Raw genomic sequence first — 18629 nt, forward strand, 5'->3', positions numbered from 1 at the left:
GTATAAAGTTTAGTGCCACTGAATGACCAGCAGGCTTAAATCTTGTTGAGTTGTTTTCAAATTCCAGACAATGCTCAAATAAAATTGCCGTCTTAGTGGAAGGGCTAATTTCTAAACTTCCATGCATGCAGAACCTTTAATTAGGGTGGAGGAATAGATTTCAGTGACAGAGACTTTATATTAATTTATTGGTATCCTTTAGGAATCAGCTGCACAATGCTAAGCATTGATCTTTTTCAGGATGTTGATAGAGAAGGAGAGGCAAGATACTTAGGATAGTGATGAATATCTGTCAAACCTGGAGGATGTTAAGTATGCCAACATACTATGTGTTCAGAGATACACCTTTTAGGAACATCTTGTCTTGAAAATGTTTTCCTTCAGAAGGCAGAGAAAAACATGAGTATCAACTATATTTGACGTAATTGTAGCCTATTAGGTATACTAAATGGAGTAGAAATACAACAGTAGGAACATTTGGATGATTCTGGAATGCAAGCATTCTTGATTTTAAGAACAATAATTTGTGAAACAGTTATCAAAACAATGATAACTAGGTTCCTGCCGCAGGAGAAAATAATGGGAAAATAGGCCAAAGATGAAAATAAGTAGAATTTCCCAAAAAAGTACAGTAGTAAACAGTTCCAGATGGGGAAAAAGTGGAAGGCAGCAGAAGAAACCAAACCAGTTGCACAATCAAGAGGAGAGACATAGGAGTGATAATCATCGTGCAAACGTACATAAAAGTAGTCCTGATTTGAAAAGATGATGCAACAAAACAAAAAATATCACAATAAATCAAAGGTAATGAATTATGCTGGGGGAAAAACTTTTCCATGTAAGTTTACAATTATACCAGCTGTTCAGTGGGATTGCAAAAAGGTAAAAACTAACGAAGAGAAAGTAGAACAATTGAAGTCTATTTGGCATCTTCTTTGAGAACAGGATATGCATCCCATCAGGTCATTATGAAGAGCTTGTTGGAAGAGCAGAATTTCAATTCAAGATTGATTGAGAAATTCAGGGAATGGAAGCTTGTATGAGTTCAAATTTTACAAAGGCTTACATGGAGATTGAAGGACCTGCTATTAGAGCTGTGCAGTGCTTTGCACCCAGCCTCCAGAAGGTACACCAGACTGGATGAAAACACAAATATAGCATCTACATATGTTCTGCATCCTTTCCTGGGATGGCATCAATTGCAAGTTTAATGAGATCTCAAGAAAAACAGCTGCTTTACACTGTTGCTGACATGTGCTACATCGTGACTCCCGTGTATTCTGAAGTTCCTTTTGTATACTGGTTCCAAAGTCTTGGGTCCAAAGTCATAATGGATATGTTCAGTCTTAACTAAAGACAATTATATGGGAATATTTAGATGAGGGAATAGAAGGGAAACTCACCACAGTTGCAGATGACTACCAAGATGGCAGGAAAAGCCAACATGCCAGAAGATAGGCTCAAGATCCAGATGGCTCTTGGCAGATTTAATCATTGGGCCCTATCTAACAAAATGAAATTCAAGGGAAAGAAAAGCAAGGTTTTACACTTAGGCAAGAAAAGCCAAATGTACAAGTACAGATTATGTCACTGATGGCGAACCTTTTTTGGCTCGCGTGCCATTAGTGGGGGGAGCACAGGGGGGTCATGTGAAGGTGTGCTGCACCCATAATGCAATGTGCAACCCCCGCAGTGTGCATGCGCACACTACAGGCATGACCCCCACCCATTTTTGCATGCTTTTTTCGCCCTCCCCAGACTCCAGAGGCTTTATAAGAGCACGGGGAGGGCGAAAACAGCCTCCCCCGCCCCCCCGGAAGCTGACAGGGCAGTGTCTCGCGTGTCCTGACAAATGGCTCCGCGTGCCACCTGTGGCATGCGTGCCATAGGTTTGCCATCACTGGATTATGTGAAACATGGCTCAGCAACAGTAACTGCGAGAGGGATCTTGCAATCCAAGTAGACAACACTTGCATATAAGCCAGCAGTGTGTTGCAGCCACCAAAAAAGCCAATGCAATTCTAGGCTGTATTAACAGACCTATAGAATCAAGATCACATGAAGTGTTAGTTCTGCTTTATAATGCCTTGGTAAGGCTACACTTGGAGCATTGCATCCAGTTTTGGTCACCACAATATAAAAAATATGTTGAGACTCTGGAAAGAGTGTAGAAAAGAGCAAGAAAGATTATTGGGTTGCTGGAGGCTAAAACATGGGAAACAATTGCAGGAATTGGGTTTGTCTTGTCTAGTAAAAGGAAGGAATAGGTTGCCATAACAATGTCCCAATATTTGAAGGCTGCCATAAAGAAGAGGGGTTCTACTTATTTTCCAAAGCACTAGAAAGCAGGACAAGAAGTAATGGATGGAAACTAACCAAGGAGAGAAGCAACCTAGAACTAAGGAGAAATTTCCTGACAGTGAGAACACTCAACCAGTGGAACAGTTTCCCTTCAAAAGATGTGGGTGCTCCATCATTGCAGGCTTTTAAAAAGAGACTGGACAGTCAATTATCTGAAATGGTATAGGATCTCCTGCTCAACAAGGGCTTGGACTAGAAGACCTGCAAGGTGCCTGATGTTCTATAAATATGAGAATAGTATTCAAATATTTGAAAGGAGGTCTACTATCCCATAATGTATGCTCCAGAATAATAGTCTCTAAACACAGAAAGGCAAATACTGTAAGAGTTGGACAATGGAAATACAGGTAATCCTTGACTTACAACAGTTTGCTTAGTGACTGTTCAAATGAAAAAAAGGGGACTTATTTTTCAAATTTATGACCATTGCAGCATCCCCATGGTCATGTGATTTGCATTTGGATGTTTGACAACTGACTCACATTTATCATGGATGCAGTGTTCCGGGGTCATGTGATCATCTATTGCAAACTTCTGACAAGCAAAGTCAATGGGGAAAACCAGATTCATTTAACAACCGTGATACTAATTTAACAACTGCAATGATTCACTTAACAAATGTGGCAAGAAAAGTCCTAAAATGGGGCAATACTAACTTCACAAATTTCTCACTTAGTAACATAAATGTTGGGCTCAATTGAGGTTGTAAGTTGAGGACTACCTGTAGTAACTAAGGAAGTGGCAAGCTCCTTTGACTAGGTGTGTGTGCAGCTAGCCATATTTCAGACCAGGGACTTGAAAATCTACGATTTTATGAAACATTGTTTTTGTTTCATATTGTTTCAGCAACAAACTACTTTCTATCAAAGGATCAGCTAAAAAGTACTGCTACCAGAAAATTAATCTGGATCATGCTTAGGGTGGCTTAAATAAATGGTGCACACATATTTTCATTCACCTGCTATTATGCTATAATTGAACATGCCCCTTGTTATAGAATATCACATTTAGACCGTTTCTTTAGACACCTGCAGTCATGTTTTTGCAAACAATGAATATAGTATTTAACATTTCTTCTTTCAAGGTGGTTCTTAAAGCAGTTTACTTGGTCTTGAATCATGACATCAGCTCCCGAATTTGTGATGTGGCCCTCAATATTGTGGAATGTCTGCTTCAGCTTGGTGTGGTACCCTGTGTGGAGAAGGTCAGAAGGAAAAGTGAGAATAAGGAGAATGAGACCAATGAAAAGAGACAAAGTGAAACTTCCTTTCAACTCAAGGGGGCTGTGACTACCTCAGCGTCTGGATTTGGGACTGCTCCAATAATTGGAACAGGAGATGGCAGTGGAGAAGGTGGAGGAGGAGGAGGAGGAGGTGGAAGTGCTGCTGGAGGTGGAGGCAGTGGTGGAGGAGATGGAGGAGGTGGTGGTGGAGGAGAAGGAGGGGGAGAAGGTGGAGGAAGATCTTTTGAAAAGAATGATAAAAAGGAAGACAAGGTATGTTGAAGCTGTAATGGGCTCATTGTTTACCAATCAATACTATTATGTTAATGCTGAAAGGCATTTATCGAAACTTCTATATTGATGCAATAGTCCATTGCCTAATTTAACTTCTGATATTGTGTTTTGCAAATTGTTAAAATCCCAGGCTATTAATTAAGGTTTGTTCTTATTTCTGTTTGCCTTCAGAGGTGTTGTCATATGATATCCCTATTCAGATATTTACATGAATGTGTAAAGATTGAAATAGAGTATGGGATAGAAGAGCACATAAAAGAATTATCCAAGTCATTTCAGTGTATGTGGCATGCAGTGTAAGATCTTACGGTTTAATTTCCTGAAGCAAAAATTAGAAGGATGCTCTTACACTCCCATCTTAACTTGAAGAATTTCTTCTAGTTAAATTTGTACACCTTTTGCAATAAGCACATTTTATTAGTATTAACATGGAAAAAGTTGTAAAACTTTACTGTGAGCTACAAACAACAAATGCAAGAATACTTGCTTTTGAAGAACTGCATATTATTCTGAGTTCTACCAGATCAGCAATCTTGCAAAATAAAAGTTTCAGCAAGCTGATACATGAATTGCAACTGGCAGATCAATTGCCCTCAACGTGAAGTCCTCTGTGGATCTACATTTAAATGGAGTGAAGCATGCAGGTTTCACTTATTGGCACCTTGTGATGTGATGAATAATTAGTACAAATACCAACTTAATCAGTAAATGCTACGAAGAAGACAAATTCCATGTTGGAATTCATTAGGATGGGATCTGAAAGCAAAACTGTTTATATATAGTTGTATCATTACAAAATCTAACATGCAGTCATATGTGGTATGCAGTTCAAAATACTACAATCCAGAGTAACTCAATTAACCTCAGGGTGAGAAAGATTAGACCACATGAAATATGTGTGCACGTAGCACACTGTTACTCAATTTTCCAAGATGTCATGATAGCCAACAATATAGACAACTTTAAGGGGAGATAAGAAAACATGGATCAGACCACCAGTAACAATAGTATAGCCAGGATGAAAGACAGTATACCTTCTAGAGCTGGTTCTTGTAGAAAACAGGTGTGTTTTCTGAGATTACTATATTTATGTCCTCTTGGTGGTCTTTCCAGAGGCATCTGGTTGACATTGGTGAGAAGGAGATGCTGGATCTAGAATACATTTGTACTGTGTATTCTTACTTCTTCCAAGATTGTAAACAATAAAGGGAATTGCTTCTCTCTATGTTTCAGTCTTTTGATCAGACCAAGGCAATCTAGCCATATAAAACTGATCTTTTTGTTTACCAGTATTAAAGCTGTCTCCTTTAAAGGAAACTTTAATTTAATTTTTTAATTTAATTTAATGCTTCTAGACCGCCCCCTCTCCCGAAAGGAAACTTTAAGCCTTAATGGTCTCATTTTATCATTTATAGAGCATTTTTTCTGTGTAAGTTTTATTCTGTTAATAGATAAATTGGTGTATATCAGTTTGATATTATTTTTCTGATTCTCATTGTAAACTGAATAGCTTTTTCTCTGGTCTTTCTGGTTTCTTCAAATGTTGTGCTATTAAGGATGAAAATACTCCAGTGAGCACACATAGGCTGGCTCTGACAATGCTGATAAAAATTGTGAAGTCTCTGGGCTGTGCATATGGCTGTGGAGAAGGTCACCGAGGACTCTCTGGAGATCGTCTGAGACATCAGGTATAAAACTGCCAAAGGATGGAAAAGAAATTGCTTCCAAATATCTTCCCTTTTAAATCCATAATATTTGGATACCACGGATTTCAACAGCTTTCCAGTAGTTATGTCTGGAGCCTGTGCTTAGGGTGCAGTGTTTAGTCATATACCAACATACTGGTTAATATGGTTTTGATAATAGAAAGACAGGTATGGAAAAATTTTCTAGTGTTTAAAGCATATCTACATTAGAGAAACCCTTTTAGCTTCAAATCAACCATGAATGTTTAGAATAATGTGAATAGTGATAGGGCAAAAGAGGAGCCCTTATCAATTTTCTCAATTTCTCAATTTATTAGCGCTTATAGACCGCCCCCTCTCCCGAAAGGGACTCGGGGCGGTGTACAGTCCATGTCAAAGAACAAAATTAAAACAATTAAAATTACTACATGGAAAATATATATATACAAATATAAAATGGATAGATGCATAAGAGGAGGATAAAAGATGTGCAGGACTGTATTGCTAATAAATAATTAAAATAAACAGACATTAAGATCCCAATACCCAATAAAATTAAGACTAGAATAATACCCTTAAAAACCAGTAAAATATAAATGCCAGGAGATAGGCGTTGAAATTATGCCAGGCCAGCCAGTCGAAACAGGTGAGTCTTTAGTTTCTGCCGGAAGGAGCGGAAGTCGGTGGTGGTTCTGATGTCGGGGGGGGGGGGAGGTCTAGAACAGCTCCTAACATAACAACGAAGTAAAACAAAAAACTTGATTGTGTACTGTAGTGTCTAGTCATTATCTATCAGCCTCAACTAGTTTCTTATCTTAACCCTTGTTGCTAAGTAGCTGCCTATGCATTTGTCTTCTAAATTATAGTGCACATGTATTTAATTTTAAATTCTTGTAGCTTACATACAGTATTATCCCTAAACCTTTATTCCTGGAAACTTTGGGTCCAGTAAGTCATTGTATCACTAAACATAGGAAGACAATTGTTTAAATTCTCTCTAGTTATTTTGTGAAGTTCATTGGGTACTGTTTTAATTACCTGGGAACTAACAGGTTGAATTCACTATGGTCTTCTGTAATTATTACCACCAGAACCTAAGTTTGGCATTCTTAAAACCTTTCTCAACAGGCTCAGAACTGCCTTACAAAGTTATATAAACTGGATAAGATGCAGTTTCGTCAAACAATGAGAGATTATGTGAATAAAGATTCATTGAACAACGTGGTGGATTTTTTACATGCTTTGCTAGGATTTTGCATGGAGCCAGTTACTGACAGTAAGTATAGAGTATCATCCTTAGCATTCAGCTTTCCTGTAAATGTGTGCCTGAATGTATTAATTTGTGTATGTGCAATGTATGTGTTTAACTTTTTGTTTGTTTTAATTGAATGAAACATGGGCACTTTGTCTTCACTCCTTTTTTATACTGCCAAGTTCATTTTGGAGTACCCCCCCGCCCTCCGCTGTGGTTTTCCAAAGTAACAAATCCCTCCTCTGGATGGAGAATGCTATTGCAGATCAGGAATTGCTGAGTTCAGGTGTTGCAAATGTATATCTTACTGTTTTTCTGAAATTTAACCATGCAGTTTTATTTTGCTTTTTGTAGACAAGGCTGGTTTTGGAAATAACTTTACCACCATGGACAACAAATCTACAGCCCAAAGTATTGAGGGCATTATTGTCAGTGCTATGTTCAAATCTCTGATCACTCGCTGTGCCTCCACTACGCATGAGCTCCATAGTCCTGAGAATCTGGTACAGGCAACTTTCCTTTTCACTCAGTTATGACAGGTTTTTAAATAATTTTCTATTCTCAATATAAATTGTTGAATTGCACCGCCTTCTTTCAAGTGGAAAGACAAAATATAAACTGTTTAAAAAAATTAATTAATAAATGTTGGCTAGTAAATTTTAGAAAATGTCATGCGGTTTAGTAGAACACAAGAGAAACAAATTCCCTTTGAATTTGTATTTAGTCATTAATTTGACTTGAAAAAGTCATTACTGTGTTGTTCAAAATGGCAATTCTTTGACCTTTTCTTTCAACATTTTCAGGCAGTTTCTATTAATTCATTGCTGAAATTTATTTCATGGCAACAGAAGGCTTGAAACTTGAGAAAACAGAAAATGGAAGTGTTTGTATGTTGGAAGCCTAACAATGGTCTCCCCCCCTTGCTCCCCTAAAATGACATCCTGCTCGTTTCAGGGTTTGTACTGTGACATCCGACAACTGGTACAGTTTATCAAGGAGGCTCATGGAAATGTTTTCAGAAGAGTAGCTCTTAGTGCTCTTTTGGACAGTGCAGAAAAGTTGATTCCAGGAAGAAAAACAGAAGAAAATACTGAACAAGAACCCAAACAACCAGGGAGTAAAAAGTATGTATCTCGACTGGAAAAACCATTAAGATGCTTGAATGGTGTAGTAAGGTCAGCCTTACCCAGACTTGTCAGCCTTGCTTTTGGGGAGAAGATGAATCATGCTAATTTTATTTGCTCTAAAAATCCTCCCTTCCCTAAAGATAGTCTTATGTTATTCATAAACTGTAGATAGCACAGAAATGTGCTTTAATTTCATTCAAATGCATAGGATTAAAGCACAGTTAAGAACTGCGTTCAGGTTACTCAGCTGAAAAGCTGTTCTACAAAATATTATTTTTATACAACATAGGAGAATAGGATACTGGATTAAGTAGACATCTCAGTCATTTATCTATGAAGAGGGTTGGTCTGCTTCATGTCAATATGGAACATACTCAGGTTATAGATCCATGTTCTCTGTCATGGCTGCAATTCTGCTTCTAGTTTCACATCAGATCTTGCGAACCTGATATTTTCAATCTGAGCAGGAAGGTGAGTGCTTGGAATGTGAGGAAAGGATGGGTTTTGGTTGGGGTTGGGAAATGAAGCTGTGCCAGCCCTGATACTGAGTCGCACTAATCCAGCAGCACAAGGTCAGGCAAAAGGAATGTGGAGATGGTGAAGGGGCTGTTTCCAAAACAACCTGAGAACTTCTAATAGGACATTGACTGATAACAGGGGTTGGCCAGAGAAAAAAAACGGGAACTTAATTGCATTGTTTTCACACAAAGCCAACAGATTCTGCTTTGAAAAAATCTGTAACCACTTTGTTCTTAGTAAAGTATACTCTTGGGGAAAAAAATGTGCCAGGAGTCTTTCTTTGCTAACTAATTCAAGTGAGATGTTTTTCAATTCAAGTCATTTGTTTTTCCAATTAAACATGGAAGTATTTTTTCTAACAACTGTTTCATACACAACTTTTTCTGATTTACCCATTATTGTATGGAATTATCCCCAATATATATCGGCTAATTCTATTTATCTGTCTCTGTCTATAATACCAGTATATATAAGCACACACACATATAAACATATATTAAATATATATATTCTTAAGCTTTTACTAAGCTAGAGCCAAGATGCATTTACAGCAGCATGCCCTTTTTACCATATATCTGTCCATGTGGAGAGAAATTCCAATTTGATAGAACACACAATTTTTTAAAAAAGAATCTGTCTGAAAATTGTGGTTAACTCTATCCCTTTTTGTAATGGAATCCTATACATATTTAGTCCCATATAAGCTAATTAAATCCTATTTAACTTAATTAGAAGCATTCTTGAATTTACATTAAATAGGCACACTTACAAATTAGATAATATTGGTATATTTTCATGCCCTTGACTGCTATTGCCATTTATGATTGATATATGAAGTACTGATGGAAGGAGAGAATTCTGTTTTAGAAATACTTTTAAAAATAATATTGAGAAGCTAAACAGGAATAAATGCAATATGTTATTGTTCTCTGACTAGTAGCTTTGTCCTTGTAGATCTGAAGTAGGAAGTGTTGTTATTGATAAAGGACAGCTGTCTACTGCTCCTGATGAATGTCGTGGCTATATCTCAGGTCGTCCAATACAAACTCCTGAGCAGTAAGTAAACTGATCAATAAAGTGTATTTTAATCAACAATCAGATTACATACAAGCATAATTTAAAAAGCAAAAACAGCACTGTTCAGACTTGAACCAGCTGGTTTCCTCGTTTTCATTGTAGTAATGTAAAAGTTAGCTATTATAGCTGAGATAAAGAGATTCACATAATAATTATATGGAAGTTGTTTCTCAACAACGTCTGCTCTCTGCACTGCTAGGAATATAGAATATTTTATTCTGCCTAGCCTTAGGCAAATCATATTCACCATCTCAACACCTTCCTAATTTACTACGTAAAGATTATTACTTTATTAGAAATATTATATACTGTCCTCTTAGTGCTTACCATCCTACTTTACAAGGGTCATGAAATCCAATTATTGTGTTTTTTTTAGTACATTGCTTTTATGATGATAGGTTTATGGCTTACTCCCTCTTCTAAAATTAGCCAAACAACTTCCAATGACCAGGCACAGGACAAGGTTAGAAAAGATAAAAATGCTGCCCTATTTTCTTTTCTTTTTTTTCAGTCTACTAAGTTTTACCAGCTATGTAATTCCTTCACAGTGATGAACAAATGCAAGGAGCAGCCTTAGGCCGCAAGGATTTCTGGCGGAAAATGTTTAAATCTCAGAGTGCAGCTAGTGATACCAGCAGCCAGTCGGAGCCAGACACTTCTGAATGCACAACTGCCCACTCAGGAACGACCACAGAGAGGCGCTCTCGCTCCCGCTCCAGACGGATCTCCCTGAGAAAGAAACTCAAACTCCCACTAGGTCATTCAATTATTGGTTTGTTAGATGTTGTGCCTTTTCTCGAGGAGCATGTAGGGATTTATTTTCTTTTTTAATTCCATAACTTCAGCAATGAAAGCAACAGAGATTGTCCCAAAGTCATCCAACCAGATTCCATAGTTGAGGTCAGACTTGAATATGGGTCTCCATTAATTCTCTCCACACAGGAAGCCTTTTACATGAAGATACTTTGTCATGCTATTCTGTATCTTTTAATTTTTCCCCATCTCCAAATATTTTGTTTAGATGTTAGGAATTGAGTCCTTAGTACCAGTAATGAGAGATGTACATTATTCAATTAGTAGAATCAGAAAGATATTCAAACCTATGCTTTCTGTACTACAGGGAATTGGCTGAAACGTTCATCAATTTCTGGTCTGGCAGATGGTGTAGAAGATCTTCTGGATATTAGTTCTGTGGATCGTCTCTCTTTCATCAGGCAGAGCTCCAGGGTAAATATCTACCTTTCTACCATCACTCTTTTTTAATATAAAAAGCTATCTAATAATGAATGTGCATGTTTATTTTTCTGTGTATCCATACCTACAATATATCTTCAACATCTATATTTCTTTCTTCCTGGACTGAAATTGTCACTGCATATTGTTTCTAAATCTGTGCATTCTTCCAAGTACTGTCAGTCTTCCATCTTAAAGAAATGACTAGGACCATGCAAGCTTTTACTTCCGTTTCTTGCTGCAGAGTCTCCTTTCACATACACATACACACTCATCAATACAACAAGAAAAGCAGAAGAATTGTTTTGAAATGTGTGTCTAATGTGTGTCTATCTAATAAAATGAAATTTAATGGTGAAAAGAGTAAGGTTCTACATTTAGGCAACAAAAACGGAATGCACAGGTACAGTATAGATGATACCTTGCTCAGTAGTAGTAACTGTGAAAGGGATCTTGGAGTCCTAGTGGACAACCATTTAAATATGAGCCAGCAGTGTGCAGCAGCTGCCAAAAAAGCCAACATAGTTCTAGGCTGCATCAACAAAGGGATAGAATCAAGATCACGTGAAGTGTTAATACCACTTTATAATGCCTTCGTAAGGCCACACTTGGAATACTGCATTCAGTTCTGGTCGCCACGATGTAAAAAAGATGTGGAGACTCTAGAAAGAATGCAGAGAAGAGCAACAAAGATGATTAGGGGACTGGAGACTAAAACATATGAAGAACGGTTGCAGGAACTGGGTATGTCTAGCTTAAGAGAAAGAAGGACTAGGGGAGACATGATAGCAGTGTTCCAATATCTTAGGGGTTGCCACAAAGAAGAGGGAGTCAAACTATTCTCCAAGGCACCTGAAGGTAGAACAAGAAGCAATGGGTGGAAATTAATCAAGGAGAGAAGCAACTTAGAACTGAGGAGAAATTTCCTGACAGTTAGAACAATTTATCAGTGGAACAGCTTGCCTCCAGAAGTTGTGAATGCCCCAACACTGGAAGTCTTTAAGAAGATGTTGGATAGCTATTTGTCTGAAATGGGATAGGGTTTCCTGCCTAGGCAGGGGGTTGGACTAGAAGACCTCCAAGGTCCCTTCCAACTCTACTATTGTATTGTATTGTATTGTATTGTATTGTATTATACTCTCAGTAGATTTGCACAATACATTTCAACAAATGGAAGAACATTTACTTCTGAAGGGAGAAAAATAACTAAACCAACCAGCTAACTGCAGACTATATTTTTAACATATATATATAGCATGTACAAACCTATTATTAAGTGGCTAAATACAACAAAACAAAAATGAATCAATGAGGTTATCAAGCCCCTGCCACCCCAATGCTATTTTAATTATCCTATAAAAGATATTTGAAAAGGCCAGACTAGGAAATAGCCTGGAAAATAAAAAAGAACAATAGATTGTGATGTTTGCATGCAAATAAAATTGGACCATGGGGCTAAAATAGATTGGAAAGGAGAAATATATAGCCCAATTGATTATATATTCCAGAATAATAGGGACACAAACAACTTCTTTCCCCAATTTGTCATGTCTGATTGGAAAATACTTTGGGCACAAATTCAATTTTCTGCTTTTAAATAACAATTTAAAATATGAGAAATCTTCAGTTTATTGAGCATCAGAGAGCATATCATCCAAGGGAAAAAACAAAGTTAATTGAAGTTAACTGGACTTTAGAGGTTTGATTCTTACTGTAGGTTCTAGAGCTAAAAGAATTTGGTACAAGAACAAATAATTTTAAAACAAAATTTCTCATAAGCTGAATAAAATAACAAATGGGGAGAAAGAGGAGGAGAGTGGAACTACCATATGTAAAAATTCATGCAGAAGGCTTTAAACATGGTTAAATGGTTGGAATTGAGCTATAACTTCAGTAGCATTTCTCAAGCATTTTAATTTCCCATCATAATTCTCTACATTGCCAGCTTATTGTAAATTGCAAGGAACCTAAATATGAAACTATGGGTTTATAGGTTTTGTTGTTTTATTGGAGCTAAATTTTGCTTTACTAGAAGCTAAACTTACTTCATGGATGAGGATTTTTCTGAACCAGCAAAGCAATAAAGTAATTAAAAAAATAATGGAGCTCATAAAGTATTTCTACAGGCAGAGAAAATGAAGCCACTGACTAGCTTTCTTAGCCCTCTGCTTATCTCTCTCTTCAGTGACTAGTTTTCTTTAAGAGTCATGAGGTAAAAGAATAGATATATTAAGCCTTAAAGGAGAGAGAGGGAGGGAAGAGAAGGAAGGTAGGTTGTTTTGCTCCTGTTTCCTACTTATTCAGCTGTGATTCCCTCAACAGGATTCTCTTTATGGAGATATGAGATTTAAAATATTACTAATAAAGGAGAATATTTATTAAGAAGAATATTTTAAAATGCTATGTTTACATCAGCAATGAAAACAATGAAATAATGCTTCTTTTAATATTTAGGTGAAATTTACTAGTGCTGTGAAGCTATCAGAAGGTGGGCCTGGAAGTGGAATGGAAAATGGGCGTGAAGAAGAGGAGAATTTCTTCAAGCGTCTTGGTAAATGGCGCACCTGCCGAAGACATCCATCCAGGCTTCATCACACAGAAGAAAAAGATGGTTAGAAATCAGGGTTCTGTTTCCTCAGTCCTTTGTTCCTTCTTTTAAAAAAAATTATATTCTTTCTTTAATTCACCATTTACCTTTAAAAACATATTTTCTGGACCCAATTTTGTTTTCTATGGCTTTATATATTTTGTAGCCACTACTTTTTTCATTTCTTCTTATATCATTTTTTATTTTCATTCAGTTCTAGCCAAGAAGAAAAAGCATATATGGGCCAATACATTTAGATAAGGCAAAATTGACCTTTCAAGAAATCAAATCCACCATTTGGAAAATATGAAATTTGGAACAAGCTATCTGGTTCAAACACAGTCTGCTAATATTTCACTTAGCTCCTTGATGTGAAATGTTGGATGTGCCCACCAGCTTTTATTCCCCATTATTGATCATCTACATTTTCAGTAAAATTCAGCACTGATGAAATGGAAAACCCTGTACAAATGTGTTTTAATTATCTCTTTTCTTCTGTGTTTGCTTGTCTTGTGTCTTCATGCCATTTCTTATAAAGATGCTGCCCTTCATTCTTAGCAAAATTGTGAATGACATTGAAAACAATTATATGACAAATACGATTGATTACTTTATTATTTTTAAGGAAACAAGTTTTTGCCTCTAAACAAGGTTAGGTCTTTTCTGCTTAGTTTTAAACAACCTTGCATCTTGTTATTTTGCTGTTTTTGCATTGAAAAATGGACACAGCATCCCAATGGATTTAGTTGTCTTTTTCATGGAACTTTACATGACCCAACATTACATATTGCTTATACTTCATTAAACATGGAAGTAATGTCACTGCCTCATTTAGTCATTGCTCCATCATAAAATGCCTTTCTACATAAAGAAAATGATGTTTCGGATGAAGACATATGACATATGGTTGTTGGTATATCTTAATATGTTAATAGACGTATTTGGGCTCTTTCTGGGTATCCTTCCAAACAGGTACCCAGAAGAATAATTTACTTTTTTCCCACAATTCATAGCAAAGCCTAATGCTGTTATAAGCAATGAGATTTGAATATCTTTGCACTTTCAATGAAAGATTTTAGATGGTTTTTGGGCAGGAAATGAATGCATATTATAATTCATATCATGATTACTTTGTTAAAGTCAAGCATGACTGCAGGATATGGTGCTACATACTTCATATTTCAATTTAACATATTATTTGAGAAATATTTTTATTTCAGCATTGAATTTTTTATATTGTACAAAATCCTTTAGTTTTTAACATAGACCAGCTTATCCAACAGTGGAAAATACCACTTTGTTTGGCTTTTGATTATGTGATAATAAGAGCTAATGGATAGTTTTAGTTCACAACTCAATAGCATGCAATATAAAGATCTTAGTGAGGTGCCAAGAAGTAACTTGTTTTAAAATAAAACGTAGAGGGAATACATATATTATATAAAGATCAGCTCAGCCTCACAGAATATGAGTAACCCCAGGACTGAAACCTTGATTATAAAATGCAACTACTTTATTTTTCAAACTATAAGACGCACCCCCCCACCCAAAAGTGGGGGGAAATGTCTGTGTGTCTTTTAGAGTGAATATTGCAGCGGGGGAAGGGGGTTTGGTGCAGCACTGATCAGCTGTTCTAGGCAGCGGTGAATGGGCAGCAGCGAATGGGCCGTGGTGAACAGGCTGCAGCTGTGGCAAATGGGACGTGGCAGCGGTGAATGGGATGCAGCAGCAGCGAACGGGACACAGTGAATAAGCCGCGGCAGCAGTGAGGATGCTAGCCAGATGAATACCAGATGGATGCTGGGAGGCAGAGGCAGATTCTTTTTTCTTGTTTTCCTGCTCTAAAGCTAATGTGCGTCTTATAGTCTGGAGTGTCTTGTGGTCCGAAAAATATGGTACTCTTACTCAATCTTACTCAAATGTTAGCTCATAAGTACAGTATTTGTAGTACAGAAAACTGGAAAAAAAGCCAAACAATCCCAGGAATGAGTTGCCACATCATTCATTGAGTGAGCAATGGGTAGAACTCATAGAAATGGAACTGAAATCAAATTGAAAAAAGAGAAGAATTATGACTAGGTGGCTCAGTGGCTAAGACACTGAGCTTGTCAATCAGAAAGGTTGGCAATTTGTCATTTCGAATCCCAAAGTACAGGCCTCATTCATTTTTTTGCTGAACTGTGAGGGATGAAAAAGTCATTTCCTGAATTACTGCCATTGTGGGTAATTGGTTGTCTTCTTCTTTTTAAGTAAAAGGACAGTAGAGGGAGTATAAATCTGATTGATTTCAGACAGTCAGCCGATTGAGGAAATTAAGTTAGGGAACAGGGTTATGCCCAAAATTCAGGTAACTACCTGAAGATGTATCACAAACATGACTTGAATAAAATGATAATGATATGGATACCTAGTTCTCTTGAAAACTGTACTCAAAGAGTATTCATCTATGTTTTTTTGTCAGTCCTCTACTTTTTATACTTTAATGATCATTAAAGGAGAAAAAGCTTGTATTAGATGTGCAAGTAATATAAAGTTGGAAGGAATTAACAATAAATCAGAGAATCTAGATAAGTTAGAGAAGGGGGTGACAAAGATGACCAGAGACTAGAAATTAGGCCATATGAAGAAACATTGAAGTTGAGTATGTTTAACCTTGAGAAAAGATTGAGGGAGATATGATAGTATTCAGTATTTTTAAGTAGAGAACAGCTATCTGCCTGGAGTGATTTTGATTCCTGCATTGAACAGGAAGGTTGCCTCTTCCAGTTTTATGACTGTATGAATAAGTTATATAGGAAATAACACAGAAAAGAAGACTTACTCAAATTGAGTTATTTTTATAGATTACAAATTTTGACTCATCCCTGAACATGGATATAAGCTTTCGTTAATATTTTTCTTTTCTCTTTTATATATGTGATGGTTTGTTGTGACTTTTCCTAATTCTCTCATGCTTCCTGAGATGGATCATTGTTTTAAAATGTTCTGACTAGTCAAAAAGTTAAATTTAATAAGTGCAAAGTTTTACACAAAGTGAAGCTATTTTCTTAAGCATCATTTCTCTGTTATAATAATCAGTTACGATTGTGCTATCCAGATATATTTATTAATTGTGCTAATGTCTTCTGTTTTTCCATAAAGGATCTTAAGTTTGGTACATGTCATTCCATATTTTAATACCAGCCATGCAATCAAGGTTATCTTCAGAGGTGATATAATCATGACCATTCATAAATCCATAGAATATGGGCTCAGGTTTCAAGCTGACACCCGACCTCAACATACAACTTCTTTGAACATCCTCATAATACCTCTTCTCGATAACCTGTGAACTTCCTGCACATTTAGCAACACTTCTCTCATTCACTGCCCCAATGGTGGACTAATCATAATGTCCCAAGGATAGACCAAGCATAATTCATTTGTAGAAAGTTTTAAAATCAGTATTTTCACCCACTGTGATGAACTTTGATCCAATGCACTCTTGAATAAACCTTACCTATTTTTTCTGCTACTAGGTGAGAAGAAAATTTGTCCTAAAGACTTCATAGAGTTTGTTGCAGTCATAGATACTTTGAATATATGCCTCTCTTATTTTGTCATGCTTGATGCTCAAGGACAGGGCAGATCAATAGGAGACATTTGCTTCAGAATTGTCAGTAGACCCAATGAATGTTTAAACATCCATGGGGGCTTTCTCTTTCCCCTCTCTCCCACCCTCCCTTTTGGATTTTCTTTGAAGGTTGCCAGACTTATGAAGATCATCTGACTTCCAACCAAGAAGGAAACAAATGCAAGAATGTGGTGAATTTGGGAGCCATTCGGCAAGGCATGAAGCGGTTTCAATTTCTCTTAAACTGCTGTGAACCAGGAACAATCCCTGATGCTTCTATTCTTGCAGCTGCTCTTGATCTTGTAAGTCTCTATTCACTTGCTTATGGGTTCTGTTTATAATACTGAAGACTCTGGTTTGTGCTGGAGTATGGTAACTGCTGGGAGAGAGAAAACAATTAGAAAACGATGGGAATACTAATGCTAAGCACAATGACTAATAAATTTATTTTTTTATCCATCTGTAATTACGGTATGTCTTTCATTTTATTTGGATTTATGCTATGCCTAATGAAAACAATTATTTTCTTATTCAAGCTCCACTTGTCACAACTCCACTTACTAAGCCTCTTATACAGTTATGCCATTTATAACTCTGACTACAGTAATTCCACAGAGTTCAGTTGATGTTATCAATAATTAACACAAACCTATGAGCTATGAGTCTCAAGTTATTCTCTGGAAGATTAAGGGATAGCAATTTGAGGAAGTTTTCACTATATTCTGCTTTATGAGTTATTTAAACCCTGGGATTTGTGGATCCAAGGGCTAAATAATCCATATCCCGTATAGATTGGAATCCAAAGAATCATTGTGCAAGCTACTTTTTGCTATTCTCTCATCTCATCTACCATTAATGCTCCTCACCAATTGCTGATTTTACAGCAATTGCCATTTAATATAGTATTTTGATGTTTAAAACCTTTGATGTTGCATGATATATTTTTGTAAGCAATTCTACCTATGCAGACATGTTCCCAATCGCTAGCATCCTCAAGTCAGTGGTTCCTCAGGGATACGTTTTGATTTATTTCTCAAGTTATATTAGGATGTAGTTAGATTTAGGTTCATTTGGGACGACATTGAGAAAATAAGGTATGAATTTTCTCTTTTGTACCCCCATTCCTCCTGACTGTGCTTTTATTCTGTGTAATTGTACCAGTAGTCCCACATCTCAAGACACCATTCTCTATCTCTCCCCACCTACCCCAGGATGACCCCATCTAGGCCATTCTGAATAGCAGCACTGGAGGCTGGGCCTGGAGTTGAGGCCTAATACCACTACTGCCACTCAAAAAGCTCAGCTCAGAGTATTCTGGGAGACATTTTGGTTAAGGCACTAGACTAGAAAAGAAGGAGATGGTGAATTCTAGTCCCACTGTAGGCATGAAAGCTAGCTGGCTGATCTTGGGCCAGCCACTCTGTCTCAGCCCAACCCACCTCACAGGATGGTTGTTTGGGGAAAATAGGAGGAGGGAGGAATATTAGGTATTCCCAGTCTTGAGTTATTTAGAAAGATAGGTTAATAAACATAAATAACAATAAATAAATATATCCCTGAGGCACATGAGCCTTGGGGAATGGCACAATGTTCCTGTGGCCCAGCGCTCTCTGGGATCTGCTGCAGACCATTTATCTTCAGGCAGTCTTCTCTTTTTGT

At 37.0% G+C, this 18629-nt stretch overlaps 1 protein-coding gene across 1 annotated transcript in view; it reads left to right on the plus strand.

The window, feature by feature from the left end:
* UNC80 (unc-80 homolog, NALCN channel complex subunit) overlaps positions 1 to 18629 on the plus strand; it is a 167601-nt gene that overhangs the window by 33430 nt on the left and 115542 nt on the right. The window contains exons 13-22 of the mRNA XM_081957199.1: positions 3446 to 3856; positions 5434 to 5565; positions 6691 to 6838; positions 7169 to 7317; positions 7769 to 7938; positions 9415 to 9516; positions 10086 to 10309; positions 10658 to 10764; positions 13225 to 13321; positions 17100 to 17272. Coding sequence (XP_081813325.1) covers positions 3446 to 3856; positions 5434 to 5565; positions 6691 to 6838; positions 7169 to 7317; positions 7769 to 7938; positions 9415 to 9516; positions 10086 to 10309; positions 10658 to 10764; positions 13225 to 13321; positions 17100 to 17272 — 1713 coding nt within the window. The remainder of the gene's footprint in view (positions 1 to 3445; positions 3857 to 5433; positions 5566 to 6690; positions 6839 to 7168; positions 7318 to 7768; positions 7939 to 9414; positions 9517 to 10085; positions 10310 to 10657; positions 10765 to 13224; positions 13322 to 17099; positions 17273 to 18629) is intronic.

The sequence above is a fragment of the Natrix helvetica genome, assembly GCF_964273705.1.
Source record: "Natrix helvetica genome assembly, chromosome: 1".
NCBI classification, from domain to species: Eukaryota; Metazoa; Chordata; class Lepidosauria; order Squamata; family Natricidae; genus Natrix; species Natrix helvetica.